Genomic DNA, 22,346 nt, shown 5'->3' on the forward strand with positions numbered 1-22,346 from the left:
ACGGAAGACCCGAGGTGCGCGCGCGTCCGCCCTCTCGTGCAACTTTTCCATCCCGGCGCTATACACGACGCCCCCCCTCCTCTTATAACGACGGCGACGACCTCAGCCGCGCAGAATTTTTTAACTCGAAAGAGCTGCGATTTATGTTTGATGAACTTGTCGGATGTACGATTGCCTAGGCATAGGCTTTTTTTGAGGCAGTGGGGCACGCTTTTTTGTTTTGCAATGATTTTTGGCAATCGACGGAATATATGATTGAGTTGCCGTGTTGAGTGTCAGCCTACATTCGAATAGTGTAAGTGTAAGAAGCACTAATAGTCTTTTATTTATAGAGAATCATATCAGCTGTGTTTACGTTGTAGTACTAATAACCCTCCAACTTTCGAAAGTTTCATTGCCTAGTTCATGGTACATAACTACACTTATACGATATTATGGTGCATAACAAATATTTCGCATCCATCAATTCGAACTGTAAATTATCACCTTTATATTTGCTCATCTGTCAAAGTTAATTTCTCGTAATAAACATTAGCATCGTTTGTAATTTCGCATTATTATGGCAGTCAAAAATAGTGCTTTCTTAATATTGGCGCATTGAAGCTTTCGTCGTAATATAAAAACCAAAATCAACCGACCTTCTACTAATTGAATTAAACAACAACGGCAACAAAAGCATACTCCAAAACGGCAAAAAGCAGCACGAAAGCCTGGCAGGATTATTTTTACAAAGCAATTTTTCTCACGTCAAACTCCATTTCGTGCACGAAACATTGAATGACGAAAGAGAGAGAGAGAGCGCAATGTTTTTGTACAAACCAACGTGGTAACAAATATCGCAAGGAAAAAGAAAAAATTAGTCGGGTGCGTCCAGTCCTGGAAATTACACTCCATCATTCATCACGCGGCAGCGCATTAGCAGAGCATACACAGACATTTTCGGAAAAGGGGGCAGGAGAGACTATAGCCGATCCGATTACGCGAATCCTTCTCTCTCTCTCTCTCTCTCTCTCTCTCTCTCGTCTGCAGTGCGTATAAGCCTCTTTGGGTAAGCTTCGTCGGTATCGCGTCTTGTGTTCTTATTTTTCGTTTTTCTTTTCTCTTCTCTACTTCTCTATTCGTCTCATTGTACGGTAGACTTCAACGGATCCACGTGATTTCTCATGATTTGCTGATAGCTAATCATAGAACGTAGTTAACTTTTGTTATTCGCTATTTCAGTTAAATTTGCTTTTATTTTCCAAATTTGGAATCAAAGCATTGCTTTTCCAAATAGGTTGCTGCGTTTTGAAGCAACAAATGCAGTATATTGAATTAAAAAATAATATTGAATATACTGTCTTAAAATGAAAATAAATTATCGTCGTTTTATCACTGCAATACCAACAAATATTGAAATTATTCCTAATTTAATCATGACTTGGGTGTAGTAAAATTAAATTTCGCAATAAAGATATTTTAGGTGTGTGATTAATTAATTTTCATGAGTGTAGGCATTCAACAAAAATGTATTGTTCAACGAAAACATTAATCAAAGAAACAATAACGTAGCCTATCCAAAACAGCCAAATTCTTAGTAAAGCAAAAGCCGCGTGCTCTCTTTCTGTCTCGGCGCGTTATGTGTGTACCCCCACCTCGTCGCTCGCGGTATAAATTTGACAGGCGTATAAAGCATTAAAATCGCAGTAGTCGACTAGTAGACATGGCAGGATGAGCAGGAAACGGAGCAGGAGCAGCAGTCGTCGTGCATGGGATCTCGTCGGTGAGGTTGACTTGCTGTCGGTGAGGAAATTTCATTTCCCCTCTATCTTGTGCGCGTATAGGGGTTATATTGCGTGCACCGTGCTTTTTGGATGATCACTTGAACGTGTGAGGGGGCATACTGATACGACCTTATAACCTAAATGACACGTGAACAGGTTGTCGTTTTATCGAATGTTTATTATCCTTTTAATTAGAGATAGTAATTAGGTGGAGTAAATAATGTGTGCAATTATTAATTGTCGCGTGTGGAGCACAGTGCAACCATAGTCAAAATAGCAACATTCGAAACCGTTTTTATTTTACGGAACGATTAGCGTGAGGATTCTCGGAATGAGATACACAGCAATTGGGATGAGCGTTGACTTGTGGCGGCGAGTAAATTTTTCTTGGAATTTCTTGTGTATTATTTATTTGTGACTTGCAATAAATTAGCGTTTCCAAAAATAAGACTCAGTTATTCACGCAATTTGTGAAAAAAATCTGTACACTATCACCTTGCAAGATCTGTCTAAAGTAAGACAAAACGAATCGTCGATCGGTCGTTTCCGCTATGACACGAACTCGTGATATTTCTCGCGGTATAGTGTGACGCGCGCGCGGGTAAAAACATCCATAATTCGCGGGGCGAAGAAACTTGTTGCGCTCTATTAATCTTACTTCTCGTTCGCGCAGACGGAGCTCGATTGTTTTTTTAATGCGGTGCTGCGCGGCACAGGTGACGTTTTATTCGCTTGGGAAAAGACGAGCCGCCGCGTGCTTTTTTCCTCTCTCTTTACGATCGATAAAATTTTTGATGATATCGTTACAATGCGCTGGGATTTATGCATTTTTATGCTTTACAGGACTGCCATAGAATTTACGCTCGCGGTGTTACGTAAGTAACTACGACACTGATAGGAGGGGGGGGGGGGGTCTTATACATTTTGTGCGCGAATAATGTTTATGATTGCTTATTATTCGAGAAGAAATTGTTTTTAGATAAACGTTCGGTCGGAATGTTGGCTTACGATTTTTTGTTAGACGTAATTATTTTTTTCTATGCAAAATCATTGTGGTAGTTGAACTTGATGTGATTTCTTAAATTAGTCAATGAAAAAACTGTTTGTCTTATAAAAAATATGACTACATAAAAAAATCGCCCATAGACAGTAAATTTCCTTGCGGATAAGCTATCGGCTAGATCGCACTATAAAAAGAAATCTTAGTACTGTTTCTCCTTTTTTTCTTTATACAAATAGCCCATCAAAGCTGAATGGAGACATAAATTTCCACGTTTATCACCCCATCTCGAAAAGTTTCAATTACCTCGATAAAACTTGAAAAGGCGCAACTTGTTGATTTTATAAAGTACATGTTCCTCCTTCGAGCAGCCTGACAAATCATCTTACAAAAGTTCAATAAAAACCTCGTTAAAGTTGTATTGTTTGCGAAAGACAATTTCACGATGAGAAATAAACTCGGCATGAATGAAACCGTTTTCACGACACGATTGTAAACACAATGTATATACAGAGAGAGAGAGAGAGAGAGAGAGTCCTTCCATTCATCGTGGTGTAAAAAAATGAAAAAATGAAATGAGCGAAAGAAAAGAGAGCGAGAGAGAGCGAGAGAGAGAGAGAGAGAGAGAGAGAGAGAGAGAGAGAGAGACTTGGCCGACCAACCCTCCTTTCGCCTATATTATACCCTCGATTTATAAACTTTTCACGAGGGAAGTAGGGAGAAAAAAAGTTAGGGAAGACGCGAACGACCTTTGACCCTTTTTTTTGACGTGAATTATTCATGTGCGAGAATAGTATCGAATGCGTGTCACATACCTATGACGAGGCTTTTTTTCAGGATGTTTACAGGAGGATATAGCATGTAATTGGTTGCGGTTCTTTTTCTTTCATAATTTTTTTCTCCGAAAATAGTTGTATTAAATTAATGATAATGAAAAAGCCAATGATTTTTTTGATGGATGATTTATACTATCTATTGAAAAAATATTGTTACTCAATTCAAATTAAAAACAAATTTTTTAATCAAATTTCTTTCGATTGTCATATGCATATATAAGGGGAAAACGAACAGATATGGCAGACGCATCCTTTTTTTCTTCGTTGTTTAAAATATAAATAAAATTATATATTTTTACAAATGAGGCACATCGTTACAGATACATAAAAGGATCACTACTGAGAACTTCTGGTCGGATAACGTATGGAGAGAGACGGCGACAAACACTTCGTTCGTTCTCGATCATGATTACGCTGGAAAATGTTCGACAATCTACGAAGACACACGGCAAGCCAGTAGAAACGTCAATCCCAGCGATGAAAAAGCTTCCGTTGACAGCGTTCTGACGATTGTCAGCGTTGAAGTTAACACAGATGACAGTCTAATGGATCAAGACTTGCAGAATAACGTGGACATTTCGAGCAGCAATGAAGATCAAACGAAACATGAAAGCTCATTTGTCTTCAGCGAAAATACGTCGCATTCGTTTATCGAACGTCGTGAAACTTCCACCACTTACACCACCGACGACAGCGGCATTGAGAGTTGCGATTCTACCTTCGCCGAAGATTCTTCACTTAAAAAAACTGATGATCAAGTAGATACGACAACCACAATAATCTCGAAGAAGAGAAATTGCGCCACGAAGAGAAGTAGAGAGACGCTAATTAGTGAAGAGTCACCTGTGATCGAGGGTCAATTTGAATTATCCCGAAGAGTTACTAGGCTTCAGCTGAAATGTAACAATGAAAAATCTACCAAACCGACGGTCGACAATGTTCCTGGAAAAATTGTTTGGGGATGCTTCAGCAGTGGATGGTGGCCCGGTGAGTTAAGATTAACTTATGTTCCTGAATAAATTAATTTAAATTTCATTGCATTGTATATTACAAATAATGAATATTTGTAAAGAAAGCTTTTGCTGTGATTTATCGATATCAATAATAAAATGAAATTATATAAATTGTAATGAAACAATGTAAATGAAAATTCTATTTTTTTAGTATAACTTTAAAAAAATTTGTGTACGAAAAAGAATAAAAATGTAAAAATAATCGTTTTACACTAGTTTATATAAAACAAATGTAACAATCGTTCATTTACTGAATAAATTTGAGAAATTTTCAAATACATTATTGTCTTTGGCTTGCAAGCTTGGAATCAAATGAATATTGTTTTTAAATAGAAATAGTTCAAAACTGTTCTAATCAACACTAACTTCTAATCAACAGCAATCATAATAAAAGCCGAAGATGCAGGAATGTTCGACAATAAAGGCAAGATATGGGTTTACTGGATTGGAGAAAAACTTATATCTCAGGTAGTATAACATATAAACTTAACAACAAATCAGCCTCTACATAATCATTCCATAAGTATTAATTTTTGGAATTCTGTTCAAAGTTGCCTGAAAAATGCGTAGATTCTTTCTCTAATGAATTGGAAGCGCGATTTACTAGTTTATGCTCTACAGTTAATTCAAAAAGTGCTTTCAGAAAGCAAAAGGAAGATGCATGTTCTAGAATTATTCAGGTATATTTGATTAATAATTGAGCAAATATTTCGATAACAGGATTAAAATTAATCTGCGTCATTTCAGTTGTTGCGAAAAGAATTCCCTAACGGAGCACTCATAAAGCCATATACTTCATGGTTAAAAATCAATGTTTTACCTTACAAAGATAAACGTAAGTTTAATTGGTTAAAATATAATAATTTAAATGATTTATTTTATACTTTTCTGATGATCTCAGTGGATAATTTACTTCTATATCCGTACCCAAAAAGCCTTGAAGAAAAACTAAACGAGCTAAAAACAGTGAATTCTAAAAAGAACGAAAGATACCTACGTCAGATAAAAAAAGAACGTAATTATATATTCATTTTTGTTTGTTTCTTCATTTTTTCATTTACATTTCTTTCAAAAAAAAATAATGATTCTGTAGAAGACAAGGAAACGACAGAAGTGAAAAATCCAACTCGAAAAGTTGAAAAGCCGGAAAAACCCGTGGAAGAGGGTGGAATCGATATAATGGATCAGAAGCCAGGCATGATTGTTTGGGCAAAAATCCAGGGATACAGCTATTGGCCTTGTAATGCCATGCTCTTCAAAACTTCCTACACTTGATATTAAAAATTCCCGTTATTTTTTTTACAGGTGTTATTATGGAATATCAGCATCTCAACAAGAGACAACCAAATGTTGCTCACCAGTGGGTTATGTGGTATGGCGATTACAAATATTCCCAAGTTAATCTTTATTTCGCTGTTTCAATTTTGAAGTATAAATTAATGAATATATGAAATTGACACCTTGGTCTTTTGTATTTGCAGATCGAGTACCATCATATCCTTCAATTTACGGCAGGTATGAAGAAGATGGAGTCTAAAATACGAACTACAAAAGACGAATTATTTTGCAAAGCTGTGTTGCGAGCATGCCAGGTATAATCAGCTTTCCAAAAGTTTTAAAATACAAAAGACAAACGATATCCAATAGATCTGTACTTTAGGATTATGGTGAGCAATTGGAGTACGTCACGGATAAATGGGATATCCCGTACGTTACTTATCTATTTTGCGTATCGAGAGAACAATTAAAATTCAAAGATGCAGCGTTGCAAGAATATCGTGGAGAAGAACTTTATTCACCTACTATTCAAAAGCAGTTGAGAAAGCAAGTGAAAAATCAGCCCGTGGACGAAACCAGAAAACAACTGATACTTGAATGCAGTATGTATTTCATGAAATTTATGTTGTAAGTTATAACGAAATAATTTATTTAAACATTCCTTTATTATAGGAAACTTGAAACTTGTCTTTGCCAAGAAGTATCCGTTAAAATCATTGTGTATATCGTGCTTAAAATCCGATGAATATCTGGAAGAGCATCCATTTTTCTATGCATCATTGTGCAATCCCTGTTTGGTAATGCATGTATGAATAATATAAAAATTCTTAAAAATATCACTATTGCATGTTTGGTCTGTTTTAGGAGGATTTCAGGCCGAAAATGTTTGCTTACGGAAACGACGCAAAATGCGTAAGCAAATCAATTCATGCTAGAATATATTCATCATAATCATTTTATTAATTACAGCTTTATCTCTTTCTAGTTTTACTGCAGTCTTTGCGGCGATGAAGATTTGATAGCAATGTGCGACAACGTAGACTGTCCAAGGTACAGTTGATCAATTAAAATTTTCAATAAAATTTGATAATGTAACTATTTCCCCTCCCACAGGGTATTCTGCACAGCATGTATCAAATACATCATCTGTCCTGAGTACTACGAGGAAGTTTTACTTCGACATCCATGGTACTGTTTTCTCTGCGATCAAAAATCAATCGAGATGAAAAGCAGCATGATGAAAGTGCGCAAAGATTGGCAAGCTCGTTTAATTAGTCTATATCGCATCAATTGTAGTGATTTCGTTCCGTCGAATTTACAACGACTTGGTTGTAATAGAAAAATTCGAGTTTTGTCGTTATTTGATGGTATTGGCACTGGTAAGTAAAATTTATCAACAAATTTGTTCATGAAAAGTAATCTTAACTTTGTTTTTATTTTTAGGATTACTGGTTCTAAAGAATCTAAAAATCGACATCGACTGTTACTATGCGAGCGAGATTGATCCCGATTCGATACAGGTTAGCTTTTTCAATTACGGCCACGAAATAATACAGTTAGGTGATGTAAGAAACATCGACGACAAGAAGATCAAAGAAATCGCGCCTATCGATTTACTCATCGGTGGATCGCCGTGCAATGAATTAAGCTTAGCTAATCCAAAAAGGCGTGGTTTAGATGGTAATTATTTTGTGATAAAATTATGAAATGGTATAAAAAAAATTTGGTTACATTCGAAAACTACATGAATTACAGATCCTGAAGGTACGGGGGTTCTTTTTTATGACTACGTGAGAATAAAGAAAATTCTTATCAAGTACAACAAAAAACGTCATTTGTTTTGGTTGTTTGAGAATGTAGCTTCAATGCCCAAAAAATTTAAAAATCAAATAAGCGAGTAAGTGTAAACTATTTACAAAAAGCAAAATGAAAACTAAAATAAGTATTTATTTTTCATTTCACGTAGAAATTTAGGACGAGAGCCATTATTTTTAGACTCAGCCGATTTCTCAGCGCAACATAGACCAAGACTCTATTGGGGTAATTTGCCATGGGGTCCTTATCAGGTGAATAATGTGATTCTGCAAGACATATTGAGAAAACAGTGCAAGCGCCAGGCACTTGTAAAAAAAATAATGACCGTAACCACGAGGATGAATTCACTGAATCAAAGTAGGTTTAATTCTTTTACTGTAAATAATAAAAATATAGAAAAAGTCAAATAGTTTATCTTTTGTTTTTCTAGAAAATTATTTATTTGTTACGTCTCTGTCAAGTTTTCAGTACATTTTTTTCTATTAATGTTACAGCGAAAGAAAACTTGAAACCAGTGCTGATGAACGGAAAGAAGGACATGTTATGGGTGACCGAGCTTGAGGAAATATTTGGTTTTCCTATTCATTACACGGATGCTAATCTGCAGAAAACTCGTAGACTGCAACTTATCGGGAAAGCTTGGAGCGTACAAACTCTCGTTGCAATTCTTCGCCCCCTGTTCTACTTTTGATTGTTCTTAAGATTTTTCATTTAAACAATATTTTTAGTGTGCCAATTTTTACAGTTTAGATGATATTTATGAATAATTTACATATATTCATTTACATATATTACATATATTGTGTGTAAACAATTTTTAATATTATATTCTACTTGTACGTCGTTTAGCATTTTTAGCAAATCAAAAAATTCATAGAATAAGCCATTGTTTTTAAATATATATGAAACAAATGTAATTTCTGAATGTCATTAATAATAAAATTACCAAGAAATATGTTAAAACAATCTATATATTACAAAATTATGACAAAAGTTTTAATTACAATAAATTTTTGAGTCAGTCGAATGCTTTTTTATACATTTAAACTAACAAGTTACGATTAAAAAAATGTTATGTAATCATTCGTTTATTATTCATATCTCGTATATGTAAATACTTTGTAAAAATATAGGTTGAATTTATTAATAAAACATTTAGACGTATTTATGTATACGTTACTGTATGATCTCCATATTGAATGATCGATACATTTTTACAAATTCAGTTTTATACAATGTCATAAAAAAAAAAGAAAGCGAGAATTTTTAGACAAAACGAATAGCAGAAAAAATATTTGAATCATTCTGCACGATATAGAAAAATGTATGAATAAAACGATAGTTTAACGAGATATAAGAAACGTTCACTCTTAAGTATTCTTATTCTGATCGATACGGAAGTTACCTCGACGAGGTTCGCGACTAGTCGGCAATCCACCTCTATCACCAGCGTATGGTGCATTTCCATGCAACAAAGTAAATGGTACTGGAGTGCAACCGACTAAGATGTTCACATGACATAAATCGGATTCTTTGAGTGGCGTATTGATGTAGATCTCACGACGTTTCATGTCGATGCCTCTCACTATGCCTATGAAAATTCAATTATTTTAGACAAATATATGTATATATATATATATATTATAATAATTTCATTAGTTTACGTATTTTAATAAAGCAAGTAGTTTCATAAAATTATTTGTAGTTAAAGTAGTTTACAACAAACTTACAAATATTATTTTTTCAAGTTACTACGAGACAAAAATATTTAAAAATTATTTAAAAATAAAATCATATTTTGTCAGGATTTGTCACTCAAAATGATTTGATCTCAACTAATTTGACAATAAAAATTCTATTGTTACCATAGCCATAGCAAGTACATGACGGTGGTTTTATTATCACCATAGGATAATTTAAAGTTTCTTTGATTTCTTCTGAAGTTTCATCGTCCAGATCAGTACCACACAAAGCAACGATGTTTCCATTCATTGCCGATAGTATGTGAGTCGGCGATGTATTTGATTTTATTAATGCAACATAAAACGATGAGAATGGCAGTCTGCAAAAAAATTGAAATTTGAAATCCGTATTTTCTTTTTTCATTTCTATATCAATAAAATATAACTAATACTAACGTGTATGGAATTATGTTGTTGATGCTGTTGGACGTGAAATTGCAAAAGCTGAAATTTTTAATAAAATTATAGTTTCTGTCAACATCAATAAACAGAATATCAAAAACACTTCATGTAAAATGAATATTTCTTACTTTTTATCATCAGCATTACTAATAATTTGACTAAGATAAGAAAGCAAAACAAGTTCTCGTTGTTGTCGAGGTTCCATATTCCAGGTTTCAAACTGACGTTTACCCTCGGCTACAGATGGAACGTGATGTAGTTCATAATCGCAAATTTTCTCATAAACAACGCTGTCATTGCTTAGAAAATTCAAAGAAGTTTTCTAAAAACCAAAGGTACGACATTAATTAGTATTATTTATTAATATTGGTGTTAAAGATTCAAATAAAAAAAAAATTACATATTCATTAATAGTTTGTTTGAACAAGGAAAACTCAAAGTTATTCTTTGGTCTTCTAGACATAATCTGCACAACATTGCTTGGTTGAATAAGTTTTATTAGGAAAATACAGATGTCAAGACCAATCCCTTTGCAGAATCCCATAGTATTTACAACAATTGGATATTGCTGCAGATCTTTTGTACTCTTTAGACATTCAACTAATTTTTTAGCACACTCAATGTATCGAGTCATGCAGTTTGTAACAGTTACATCTTCCAAGTAGTACTGGGAATAAGGCATTTTCAGGTGTGTGAAGTTTGGTCCAAGCAAATGTTCTTCTACAACATTTAACGACATACAACCAGGTGGTGTCATTTCTGTTTGCCCAATGTCCAAATCCAGCAACACAACTTTCTCGGAATACCTTAGTAAATTGTTAATCAAATATCTAGCAGTTGTGGATTTGCCTACACCTTTGCCTCCAACAATTACTGTGGACATAGACTTAGTCAATTGCCACTGTTTTAATAATTGTTTAGTTACATTTTGATTCCACTGAGGACCAATAGATATTTCATCTGCTGAGCAGGTGCATTGGAAATATGCTTGAAGAATGTATTCAGCTCGTTTTGGATCACACCAGGAATACCTCATATTTTCTATTTTAGGAAATAGCTTAAATGAACTGTAGGAATTGAGAAAGTTTGTCAGTGTATTTTCAAAATTTTCCAGGAGAAGAACAGTCCAACCATCTTTACATTCCTGAATGGAATCATGTAATTTTGTTTTGAGGGATCTGTCTACACCTTCTGAGGTCAAACAATCCCATAAAGCTTCTTTATCGTGCATACCATTTGTGTTAGAGGTTGAGATGCTGATAGAACTGTATCCTTTTGGAGAGTAGACTTCTAAAGGTTTCAATGTATTTTGAGAGTTGAATAAAGAACCATAGAGCTCTATAGCTCCATACAATACTCTTATTTTCAATTTTCCTAAAAATGAAAATTGAGCTCCTGGATAAAGTACTAAGATAACTTTATTCTCTAGTGAAAAAAATTTGGCAATGTTTGGATGGTATGTTGAGGTTGTATTTTCTAGTTGAGCAGTGTTTCTAGAAACTATATTTGCTAAAGTTCTTTCATCTGTGACTGATTGATCAACTGTCAAAAGTGACTTTTTCTTAGATTTTTTATTGATGTTTAATGATTTATTGGCAAGATTTTCAAATCCTTTTGTTACCTCTTCATAGAATTCTTTTAAAGCATCTGGTATGTTAGAATCTTGTTCAGCATTTAACGTTTCATTGGATTCTGTATTAAAATCTTCTACATTATTTGATTTATCATTAGATTCTTTTAAAGGATCTTGTGCATTAGAATTTGTTTCAACATTAGTTTTACTGGTATCTGTATTTAAATTTTCAAGAGCTTCTGGTATTTTACTACATGTATCATTGAAACTACCTATCACTTTTGAAGTACTGGATGGTTTGACTTTAGTATTCCCTGGAACGATTTCAAGATCGGTATACGAATCTTCAGAAGCTGAATCATTGTTTTCATTTGCCTTCTCAACCATCTTCTGATTCATAGATGTTAATTTATTTTGAAAACTGTTTTCGTTGCTTGACTTTCCTTTTTTTGATTTATCTCTAAGAATGGCAGGTATGTAATAACTAGATGGCTTTTTAAGATGAGCTTCAATGACAACTGGTTTCATATGATAATGTGAAATATCCTTTTCATATTCTATATCACATTCAAATTTTCTTGGAATATGATAATTCACTGAAAAAATAAATGTTATATAAATAAATTTTGCATTAGAAAATAGTGAATTTTATAAAAAACTATTGTATACTTGGAACTATATTTCCATGTTCATCAACTGGATCCAAAGAAGTTTTTGGAGTAATCAATTCAATACCAGTTGCTTCATCAACTGACCAATCAGCTAAAGAATCATTTAAAGTTTTCTGATTTGTAGAGTTAATTTTCTTTTTTACTTTACTCATTTTCTTACTTGTAGCATTAGTAGCTTTTGAATGACCAGCATTTTGGTAAAGCTTAGGCTTTGCACTAATAGACATAGTTATCATAGAATCTGTATCATCTTTACTCATTGATTCTGAAAGATTGTTTTCTATTTGCATTTTAACTTTTTTTTTTTTTATTTTTGGTTTTTCTCTCGAGGAATCTATTTTGCTTGCACTGGCTACCGAGCTAGATTCCATTGTTACTTTTTTCTTCTTTGGTTTTATTACATAAGCAAGGAATTTATCAGGTTCATTTTCGTCTTCGTATTCTATTGGATTCTTCTTTCTTTTACCCTTCTCTTTCTTTGAAACCATATTTTTCAATTAAAATAATAAATTTCCTAACCTTACAAACCTGAAAGATTAAAACATATTACAAATAAAAAATGTTCTAACTTTCTCTATTTTAACCTATAATTGTCAAGTTTTACTGAATACTGTCACATGCTTCTAAATTTGATAATTTACTTCTAATAAGAAAAGTCGCTTCTCAAATAATTAACATGTGTCCTATATTTACAATTTTAGTTACGAAAAAATACGAAAGTACGGAAGACCAGTGGTGCCATCGGGTGACAGACTCGGTTTCCTAAATTCCAATCAAAAGTCGAAGCATAGCAAAATAATAACACACTATTCTACCTAAGCAAACAAATAACGTTGAAGAACAAATGAATTATTTAATTCATAACTCATTAATACAATTTTTTATTTTAAATCATTACAATTTTAAGGTTATTATCTCGTAAACAACTTTTACTGCATTTAGTACACGCAATGACGAAACACTGATTTTCCCCAATAGATACGAAATCGTACGCGACAGGCAATTTCTATAGCGGGCTTTCTACTGCTGTCAACTTGAAATTACAAATTCTTAATATAACCTCAAAGTGATTAGACAAACTTACAAATACAAATAGTATATTTCAATGAGCATAAAAAGTATTCAAATTTTTATCCAATAGTTACTTTTAAAATACAGCTCAGATTAATTATAATTTTTATAATATTGTTATAACAAAACATTCGTAAATTAGAGTAATTTTGTTATCACTTTTGAGGCTATGTTGCATGAAATTGCAAAATTAGTTTATTATGAATTCTTAATTTGGCAGTAACTTGTTACGTACGATTATCGTACTATTGAATTAGAATTAGCCTAAAGATTTATTGGGAACCATAAAACCATAAATATATACATATAAAATATGTATTAGTTATTTATGCATTAGCAGCGTATCGAGTACCATTACGTTGGAGAAAATGTTTTTAGCGCGGGATAGTATGAAAGTAGAGGCGGCGAGAGTATAGCGAGGACTTGATAACCCCCTCTACAGATTCCTAGAATTTTACCAGACTTTCGTAAAACAAAGCATGTAAAATAATATTAATGATTTGCACTATAACGAAACATGTATTATATGCGGAGCCGGTACACGGCATCCTTATGAGAAATGTATTTGTTATCTACTGGATAATGCTTAATGCTATATTCACTTTGTCAGGTTCTTTTTTTTATAAGAGGATTTTTATTTTACAGAAATGATAACAATAATATAAATATGTACTTTTATTCTTAATAAATTAAATTTTAATGATAAATATAAATAATTATAATAAATATACGCATACAATATAAAGGTTAATAAAGTGTACATTATATTTTTTTAAATGAGATAAAAAAATGAAGATACCATTTATAATGGAATCTTAATATTTTATAAATTAAAATAAGTAGTGTGTATTTAAATACATGTGGTAATGGGCAATATATTTCAAATGTATTTAAATAAATACTAATGCAATAAAAAAATATTTAACTAAAACATAATCACACTTTTCAATAGCAAATTACAGTAAGAAATAATTTTAAGTATTATTAAAATAGTTAAAGATTTTTAAATATTATTAAAGAACAATTAATAATAAAATAGAATAATAAAATAGAAGCTACTTTTGATGGCAATGATTATAAAATAACGTTAATGTATAAATAAAGTCTTATTCTACACAAACGTCAGGTATAACGCACTTTTCTCCATACAATGTGAAAAGAATTTTATCAATATAATACCTATATGGATAACTCAGAATGAAAGTTTCCATAGAGTCATTACTATACTTAAAAATTAATTTAGTTATCAATTTAGCTTTCTCCAAACCTTCTTCACTGATGCCCCATACATCTTCAGGCTTTTGAAATATGAATAATTCATTTTCTTTAGGATAGGATTTTTTGAATTCATAAATAACTTGACATTTAATATTCATTTCAGTTTTCTAGAACAAAAATTAATCCATTTTTTAACTTTTATCAGTATCATATCTGTATTTATGTAGTAAATGTTTTAATAAATTATTGATGTTATAATTCAAATAGACATTCTAGAGTAAAATTATCCAAATCTATCTTACTTTAGTTGTAAGTAGCAACATTGCTAACTGTGGCCAGTTCTCTGTACAAGGTTTGCACATACAGTTGAAGAAAAAACTTTGTTTTAATAGTTGTTGTCTATCGTTTTTTGTCATTACTATTGATGGACCATAACTATCACATAACTAATACATATTCATGAATTGTATATTCAGAACAAAATAAAATATAGATTTTTTGGAATTTTATAGTACCTGATCACCTTTTTTGACTTGAGTAATGGTAAACATAATCATTTTTTTTTTTGGAAGAAACATTCTACTAAGATTAGGAGAGCAACTGTGATTTACAAGACTACAACATGGAGTAATAATAAGTCCTCTTTTGGAAGCGCAAGTGCATATAAAATCAGAATCAAGACAAGCACAAATAGAACCTTGATACTAAAAAATTGATAAAAATTTAATGTTTTATATTAATTAATTAATCATTTGACTAAAAATAAATTATACTATACCGAAAAAACATTCGCATCAGCAATTTCTCCAATTTTATGTAATATTATCTTCAATTGATTAATTAGTTCAATGCTAACTGTGTTTTGTGAGATTTTCTTTGCATCAAGAAGGTCAGTTTTAGTCAATAATAAAGTGATTAATTTTTTTATGTTGTAATCACTTATTTCTTGTATTTGTGCAGTGTATTGAGTATTACTTGACAAATTATAAAAAGATCGAAATTTATCATTTTGAAGTACTCCATTGGTTAACAAGCCTTTTATCTCATTATCTAAAAAAAGTTGAATAATTTTTAAAAGCTTTTATCACAATAAAATTAATAGATTATAAAAACCTCTTTCAGTATTTATAGTTTCAACATCATTTAATACACTATCAAGACCTTCATTCTTGACAGCTTTAAAAAATATTCTAAGAATGATTGGTATATTTCCTACATGAAATGTATTTTGGTCAGAAAGCAGAAATTTACAATAAGGATAAATACGACACTCAAGATCATGATAATCTTGCCAAGCTTTCTTCTTACATTCTTCACTGCAGTAAACAACGAAAGAACAATTGCTGCATGGAATACTATTCCAAGCGAATTGCAGACAATGTGAACACACAATATATCGTACACTATTGTTTGGAAAGCAGATGTAGCCATCTTCAACAATAATTACTTCTCCAGGGTTTATATCTTGTCCTGCTATAAAATGTCTACCCCATGTTTGATTATATTTTAAAAGAACAGACTCAGATGTGCATGGCATCATTGATGATGGCTTGGTGATACTTGGGAAGTTAAATGTTTCATTATCATTTTCTTTTTCTGAGGAATGCTGTGTATTATCAATGAGATTCAGAGATTTCATTAATTTCTCATTTGATATGACAATTTTTGCTTTGCGAGTTGTAAGTTTCAACAATAACTTTTTAGATTTAGAAATTTGTAAAGCTTTGTCAATATCAGCAATTGCTTCTTCAATACGCCCAATGTGCTCCAACAGTACAGATCTATTGCTATAAGCTGCAGCTAAACTCTCTGAATATTCAGGAGCAAATGCTATACTTTTTGAATAAACTCTCAAAACACCAAGGTGTAGTGCTTTATCATGTCTCTTTTGGCAAAAAAGGTTGTTTCCATGTTTACGTATTTCCTCTGAAATTTCTGAACTTTTTTTCAATAATTTTTCAAAATCATTTAATATTTCTTCACGATTGGAATTCATAATTGATGAACTTTTTGTGCCCTTTAGATACCTACAACTGCAAATTTCGTCAAATGTTTGAATAAATAACATTAGCTTTCTTTAGTTTAGTTCAATGAGTCGTAGACTAGAAGAATAATGTAAATATAAGACTGATGAACAAATATTTATACTTACGTTTTATTTTCTAGAAATCATCAATAACCTAATTTTAAGTAAAATTAGCGAAAAATCGGACACCATATGTATTTGAAATCACTTCAAAACGAAAAAAAAACAATGAATTGTGATCTCAGATAGTTCAATTATGTAACTTGAATATTATAATTCAAAATTTCTTGTGATTTATGGAACAGATCTATTTTTCTGAATCTTCTTTGTTCACCAAACAAAAAACTTAAAATAAAGTATGTTCGGAATGGAGGTTCCCAGTGTTGCCGCTGGAAAAATTATTCTCAGGCCCCGACCCCATATATATATATACGTACGCTTGCTTAGGCCCTGGTCCATGGAGACTGTATACAGGAGGCGAGGCAGGCCTATACCGCCCGTGTTAAAGCGTTCGGCAAACCCAAGTCACAGTCCCAAAGCAATTAGCCGATTTTAACGCTGCGTGCGGTAGTTAGTGAACTACTAGAAGACTTACAATATGAGCGCAGCTTATCGACCATGGAGACACAGTTTCCATGTTATCGACCATGGTACTGTAGGTGACGAAGATAACCCGCACGCGAATATCTTTTTTTATAAAAAGGGATAAATTAATTTTATAGAAAATGAATACTGTTTTACGATAAAAAAGTCTTGCTATTTTGTTCTTAAATGTACACTTTCAAAGTTGAGTGAATAACGTTGAATTTCCTATCATGAAAAAAAAAATATATATATATAATAACTAAATTTTTCGAAAAAGTTTTAGAAGTTTGTTTAAGTGAGATTGTTACACACACGCACACACACGTAGAATGATATTCAAGGTCATTTGAAGGTCACAGTGATTTTTTGCATAGGAACCTCTATTTTTGATTCCGGATTTGGAAATAACGAGAAATTCTACGTTTAGATGAGGTATTATGCGTGGGGTTTGATTGATGATGATGTTCCCGCATATATTTAATATAAACAATTAAATAATGAATATAAAAACTGAAATTAATATTTTAACTATTTGCGTAGTTCTTTAGATTTTAATTTTTTTGCATCATGGACAATATTGTGTCGCTCGCACGCCATTTTCATTCGTCTTTCTAAATAGTAAATTATGAATTTGTATGTTAATTTTATTACATGATCTGTACAACCAACAAACGCTAGAGAGTTCGTTTTTATTATTTTTTGAACAATGAACTGTATACTATCTCTAGTCATGCCATTATTACACTCAATTATAAAGGTCACACAATTTTCAACCATCTTAATTAATTCAAAAACATTATCGCTAGACTTAATTAAGCCACCAAAACTCTCTCTAGCATTTGTAAGTTGATGGCGTGCAGCAACACTGGAGAACGACTCCAAATGCAGATTGCAATTTTCGCACTCGTTGTCCAAATGTCGCGTCTCCCAATCTAAAGAAGATAATTGATTCTTTTTTTTTTGTCATTCAAAATCAAAGTAATTGCCAACATTTAGTTTTTACTAAATTCAAAACAGGTGACAATTACTAATAAATTAAAAAATAATTATAATTATTGTAAATTTTTATGTTAAAAATCTATGCTTTTTATACAATTGAATTATGGCTTTCGTAACAATATTTTTCTATTAAAAAGATAATTATTTTACACGGTAAAAATTTCGTAGATAGTTGACAATGACCACATTAATCATCGTAACTATCATTAAAGTTAAGTATATCGAATGTTATTTATTATTAGACATTATATTGTTTAATAAGGAAATATAAAAACAAAAAAAACTATAAAATTATTAAAATCGAGTGATCGAAAAGCGTATTCTACCATTTCAAAAAAATAACAAAAACGATATATTGCAAGACTTTTTCATCGTAAAATAGTATTAATTTTCTATAAAATTAATGGATTCCTTAATCTTCAATAATATAGCGTTATGATACGTTTGTTCCAGGAATAAGTGTGTTCGTTTGGGGCATGCGAGGAATAGTAGTAACTTTCTGTTGTTGGCACTATCAAAATTTTTAGCGATTTGTACGCGTTTGTACGCCTTCGTACGCGCGCATATGCGCATATGTGGCGAGAGCTTAATAGGCAACGCCGGGACCTCCATTTGGAACCCACACTTATAACGACTACTTTTATGAATTTGTGATGAGGATTGATATATAAATTAAGATTCAAAATGTATTATTACGAAGTAAGAAATTATATATGAAATAAAAAATTAGTCTTTCGATTCCTAATAATTGTAAGTTTGCGTTCAGAAATCGAGTGGAGGCGGCGGGATCTCACCAGCGAAAACAAATAATTCGATGCAAAATAATATTTTTATTTTTGATAAAAAATTTGTTGATTTTGGATCAACAATATTTTCCATTAATTAATTTTATTAACTTTATTATCATTATTATTAATTTTATTATTATTAATGTTATTATTTTTATTATTAATGTTATTATTTTTATTATTAATTTTATTATTTTTATTATTAATTTTATTATTAATTTTATTATTAATTGCAGAACATGAAGGCATAATATGACGGCACGCCGTGGAAAAGCAGTCATGCAAGAAAGTGATTTGAACAATTTATATTTTTTTGATGGTTTTGTGAATGAGACTGAAATACAATCAAGTGAAGGATATAAAAAATAGCAGCTCTGATGATACTGTGACAATGAATATGTAAATGAACACAGTAAAAAAATTAGTGTATCAAAGCACAACAAAGTAACTAATGAAAAAATATTTAGCTAATATTTAGCTGTTAATTTTTATACAAGATTTGAGAATTACAACAAGTTTTTATTTGTATATCTAACCCTTTATCCAGCTGTCAATCAGTTAACCTATTTGAATGATAAAGCTCCAACAAAAGTCAATTCAATCAATGCTTTTTATAACATTGATTATTTTAAAGCAACATAAAACTTATTTTGATGTGTTTAGACTCTTTGACATTGATGAAAAACAAGTGGGTAATATTTTCATGATATGGATAAAGTTTATGTACTTATAACGGTTTAAGATCTCTCAATAGCTATCTAAGCAATTGATTGATTCCCAAATACACGTGCAATTTTGGATGGCACAGAAGTTCCCATATTCAGATCAGGATTACCACTTGCACACCAAGATACTTTTTCAACTTACAAAACATATTTTCTCATATTTTCGCGGAATTTGGGATTTAGCGTACCAGTGCTCCCTGATGACAGAGAGATCCTCATTGTTTTATAGTTCAAAAGGTATCGAATTACATGACATCATGTCGCGTAACACATTATTGACTAGTGACTTTTTTGGGGCCAGGGCTACGATTACCAACATTTGAAAACTTATAGCATGGTAATTGGTATTATTGGTTAATATGGCGACGGCGCTTCTTTGTGTTTATTTACATAATACAACTTATATTATTACGTCTCGTTACTCAATTCATTGTTTATTTCTTTTTCTTAAAATTGAGATATTATTTGGTCAACTGAGTTGAGAAATATAACGTTTGAATCCTAATTTATTTTATTTGTCGTAAAGAAACGTACAGGTATATATAAACTGAAAATTAGAACTAATCATTTTATTATGATACTATCATTTTATAATTGTTTATGTATATATAATACATTTTTTTTCTAACTAATAGGTAATCAAAAACTATGTCTCGATTTATGACTGATAAAGATTTAGCAAAAATATACAACCATCCTCCAGATATAACAAAGATACTCATGATGGATTTTTTATTTCATGGTGAAAAACTTATAGAAAAGAACTCGGACCTATCAGTGCAAGCTCGTAAAACTGCAAACGAATTATTCAATCAAAAAAACCATGATGAAACCATTCATAAAAATACACTCTTTTATTACACAAAATGTATTGCACTTGCTCCTAAAGGAAGTGAAGAATTAGCTCTAGGCTACAGTAACAGGTCAGCTTTGTTAATGCACTTGAAACGTTATCAAGAATGTATAAATGATATTAATAAGGCAAGTGCAATTACAAAATCAGTTCAATTAAAATATATGCTTCAAGATGGTAAAAAACAGTGTTTAGCACTGCTGCACAATATAGAAAAAAATCAAATATACTTAGAAAATTTGAGTCTTAATAGCAGTGAAGATGACAGATCGTCAATATTTCTTACACCTACAATACATTCTGATGTAATTCCAGATGCTTCTAATTCAATAACTTTACGCTATAATGATATTTTTGGCAGACATTTTATAGCAACCCGGGACATAAAACCTGGAGAAGTTATTATTAATGAAAAAGGCTTTATTTGTTTTCCGTATACCAATCAGTTATATCTTGTTTGCTCTCATTGTTTAAAATTTGCATGGAATGCTATTCCATGTGACTATTGCATTTATACTGTTTATTGTAGTGAAGCTTGTGAGAAAGAAGCTTGGCAGGAATATCACAATGAAGAATGTTCTACTCTTCCATATTTCCATCTTCTCACCACAAAAGTGAATATTGTTGATGTAATGGCCATAACAAGATTACTAATTAAAGCTATCAAAAAGGAAGGTCTTGATAATGTATTGAATGAAGCTAAGATATCTAAATACACTAATAAACAACATCGTAGGTGTATAACATTTTAAAGGTTTCATTTGAATAGATCTTGATTTGTTTCGTTTTATTTCAGACAACAGCATAAATAAGATATTAACAGATGGAATATTACGTCATGACAAATTTAGGTCATACTATAATTTAATGTACAATAACAATAGAGTTCCAAATAATGATAAAGATGATGCTGAGCATTATGAGTCAGTTGCTATAAATTTATTATTCAGATTTACAAATCTTATTCGTCCAAAAGAAAGTGTGCTTAGCATCAGTTTTGATGAAGAAATAACACTCATTGAATTAAAGGATTTATTTGTAAAATTTAGGAATATTTTCAACACCAATGCAACTATGGTACAGTTTATCTTGAAAATTCAATATAATTTTAAAAGCAAACAATAATAATAATAAAATATTAATTCAAACTGTAAACAATAATTAGTATCAAGGAGTTATTTGCAACTGTTCAAGTGATATTGAGTGCAGTGAAAATTGTCCTACAAAAAGAGGATTTGTAATTGGCCCATGCAGTAGCTTAGTGAATCATAGCTGTAATCCTAATGTTGAAAAAATGTGTGTTCCATATGGAAAAATAGTTTTATTTGCAACTGCTCCAATCAAAAAAGGCGATCAGGTATTTATTATATTTTTAGAGACTTTTTTTCAAAGACTGATAATAATTTTTATTTCAGATATGCCAGAGTTATGGTCCAATATTTACAACTGAAAAAGCAATAAGACAAAAATTTTTAGAAGAACACTTCTTCTTTTTCTGTGAATGTACAGCTTGCTCAAAAAATTGGCCGACTTACGAAGAAATGAACTTTTGCAAAGATCCTGTAAGTTACATTAAAATTTATACATCTGGAACATTTTATACTTTATTGTCTTGTTTAAAGTATATCAAAATTTCTTTATTTTTAGAAAACTGATCATATCATCATGCTGAAAGTTCGTTCTCAAATTGAAAAAGAATTTATCAATGAAAACATAAGTTCATCTTTCAATAAAATAATTGAACAGTCGGAATTTGATATGGAAACTTTAAAACATGCCATAAAATTTTCAGAGTGGGTGTATGATCATTATGAAAATGGGATGGCTTTTATGATGAGTATCACATATAAAACATATATTAATACAGCTTTTTATAAGCTTTTTGGAGAAAAATGTATTATACCAGCTATATGCTAATGATCATAAAAGAATTATCACTTTGTATATTTTTGGAAAAATAATATATCTTTTTTAGTTTATTATACATT

General features: G+C 31.4%; 4 protein-coding genes across 9 annotated transcripts; 2 read left to right on the forward strand and 2 right to left on the reverse strand.

Annotated features, from left to right (window-relative positions):
- The first annotated feature begins 1,694 nt into the window (after positions 1-1,694).
- Positions 1,695-8,612, forward strand: LOC131666263 (DNA (cytosine-5)-methyltransferase 3B-like). 2 transcript variants are annotated; one of them, XM_058938773.1, is made up of 18 exons: positions 1,695-1,782; positions 3,920-4,586; positions 4,992-5,080; positions 5,164-5,292; positions 5,360-5,447; positions 5,514-5,627; positions 5,706-5,852; positions 5,918-6,009; positions 6,094-6,204; positions 6,273-6,492; positions 6,563-6,696; positions 6,755-6,802; positions 6,876-6,940; positions 7,004-7,269; positions 7,334-7,570; positions 7,646-7,787; positions 7,857-8,062; positions 8,200-8,612. In XM_058938773.1, the coding sequence occupies exons 1-18, from the start codon at positions 1,711-1,713 to the stop codon at positions 8,394-8,396; spliced, it is 3,024 nt and encodes a 1,007-aa protein (XP_058794756.1). In that variant the 5' UTR covers positions 1,695-1,710; the 3' UTR covers positions 8,397-8,612. The 2 variants fall into 2 exon arrangements, with proteins under 2 accessions (XP_058794756.1, XP_058794757.1); XM_058938774.1 differs by having other exon boundaries at positions 5,514-5,609.
- A 169-nt stretch (positions 8,613-8,781) lies between these two features.
- LOC131666264 (polynucleotide 5'-hydroxyl-kinase NOL9) lies at positions 8,782-12,774 on the reverse strand. Of its 2 annotated transcripts, XM_058938776.1 has the most exons (7): positions 12,254-12,774; positions 12,092-12,184; positions 10,250-12,018; positions 9,978-10,171; positions 9,844-9,891; positions 9,571-9,767; positions 8,782-9,296 (listed from the first exon to the last, which is right to left on the reverse strand). In XM_058938776.1, the coding sequence occupies exons 1-7, from the start codon at positions 12,579-12,581 to the stop codon at positions 9,076-9,078; spliced, it is 2,850 nt and encodes a 949-aa protein (XP_058794759.1). In that variant the 5' UTR covers positions 12,582-12,774; the 3' UTR covers positions 8,782-9,075. The 2 variants fall into 2 exon arrangements, with proteins under 2 accessions (XP_058794759.1, XP_058794758.1); XM_058938775.1 differs by having other exon boundaries at positions 12,092-12,774.
- Positions 12,775-14,021: 1,247 nt separating this feature from the next.
- Positions 14,022-16,933, reverse strand: LOC131666383 (SET and MYND domain-containing protein 4-like). Of its 3 annotated transcripts, none has more exons than XM_058939015.1 (6): positions 16,846-16,933; positions 15,496-16,415; positions 15,161-15,432; positions 14,898-15,086; positions 14,685-14,828; positions 14,022-14,549 (listed from the first exon to the last, which is right to left on the reverse strand). In XM_058939015.1, exons 2-6 carry the CDS (start codon positions 16,376-16,378, stop codon positions 14,271-14,273), a joined length of 1,767 nt encoding a protein of 588 aa, XP_058794998.1. In that variant the 5' UTR covers positions 16,379-16,415; positions 16,846-16,933; the 3' UTR covers positions 14,022-14,270. The 3 variants fall into 3 exon arrangements, with proteins under 3 accessions (XP_058794998.1, XP_058794996.1, XP_058794995.1); XM_058939013.1 differs by having other exon boundaries at positions 16,535-16,904; XM_058939012.1 differs by having other exon boundaries at positions 15,496-16,904.
- Positions 16,934-19,881: 2,948 nt separating this feature from the next.
- Positions 19,882-22,342, forward strand: LOC131666404 (SET and MYND domain-containing protein 4-like). 2 transcript variants are annotated; one of them, XM_058939052.1, is made up of 6 exons: positions 19,882-20,041; positions 20,263-21,090; positions 21,155-21,435; positions 21,524-21,715; positions 21,774-21,920; positions 22,006-22,342. In XM_058939052.1, the coding sequence occupies exons 2-6, from the start codon at positions 20,442-20,444 to the stop codon at positions 22,273-22,275; spliced, it is 1,539 nt and encodes a 512-aa protein (XP_058795035.1). In that variant the 5' UTR covers positions 19,882-20,041; positions 20,263-20,441; the 3' UTR covers positions 22,276-22,342. The 2 variants fall into 2 exon arrangements, with proteins under 2 accessions (XP_058795035.1, XP_058795034.1); XM_058939051.1 differs by lacking the exon at positions 19,882-20,041 and having other exon boundaries at positions 20,152-21,090.
- Positions 22,343-22,346: the final 4 nt, after the last annotated feature.

Source organism: Phymastichus coffea, unplaced genomic scaffold, assembly GCF_024137745.1.
Source record: "Phymastichus coffea isolate CEN01 unplaced genomic scaffold, Cenicafe_Pcof_1.1 PCOF00058, whole genome shotgun sequence".
NCBI classification, from domain to species: domain Eukaryota; kingdom Metazoa; phylum Arthropoda; class Insecta; order Hymenoptera; family Eulophidae; genus Phymastichus; species Phymastichus coffea.

Coding starts and splice junctions, on each gene's coding strand:
- LOC131666263 (XM_058938773.1), top strand. CDS start 1,711: ATGAGCAGGAAACGGAGCAGGAGCAGCAGTCGTCGTGCATGGGATCTC. Junction 6,493..6,562: donor ACAACTGATACTTGAATGCA/GTATGTATTTCA, acceptor CCTTTATTATAG/GAAACTTGAAACTTGTCTTT. Junction 6,803..6,875: donor ACGGAAACGACGCAAAATGC/GTAAGCAAATCA, acceptor ATCTCTTTCTAG/TTTTACTGCAGTCTTTGCGG.
- LOC131666264 (XM_058938775.1), bottom strand. CDS start 12,581: ATGGTTTCAAAGAAAGAGAAGGGTAAAAGAAAGAAGAATCCAATAGAA. Junction 9,892..9,977: donor AGTAATGCTGATGATAAAAA/GTAAGAAATATT, acceptor TAAAAATTTCAG/CTTTTGCAATTTCACGTCCA. Junction 9,297..9,570: donor ATGTACTTGCTATGGCTATG/GTAACAATAGAA, acceptor GAATTTTCATAG/GCATAGTGAGAGGCATCGAC.
- LOC131666383 (XM_058939012.1), bottom strand. CDS start 16,450: ATGTTATTTATTCAAACATTTGACGAAATTTGCAGTTGTAGGTATCTA. Junction 15,433..15,495: donor AACTATAAATACTGAAAGAG/GTTTTTATAATC, acceptor AACTTTTTTTAG/ATAATGAGATAAAAGGCTTG. Junction 15,087..15,160: donor CTGATGCGAATGTTTTTTCG/GTATAGTATAAT, acceptor TCAATTTTTTAG/TATCAAGGTTCTATTTGTGC.
- LOC131666404 (XM_058939051.1), top strand. CDS start 20,154: ATGTCTCGATTTATGACTGATAAAGATTTAGCAAAAATATACAACCAT. Junction 21,091..21,154: donor ATACACTAATAAACAACATC/GTAGGTGTATAA, acceptor GTTTTATTTCAG/ACAACAGCATAAATAAGATA. Junction 21,436..21,523: donor TCAACACCAATGCAACTATG/GTACAGTTTATC, acceptor AACAATAATTAG/TATCAAGGAGTTATTTGCAA.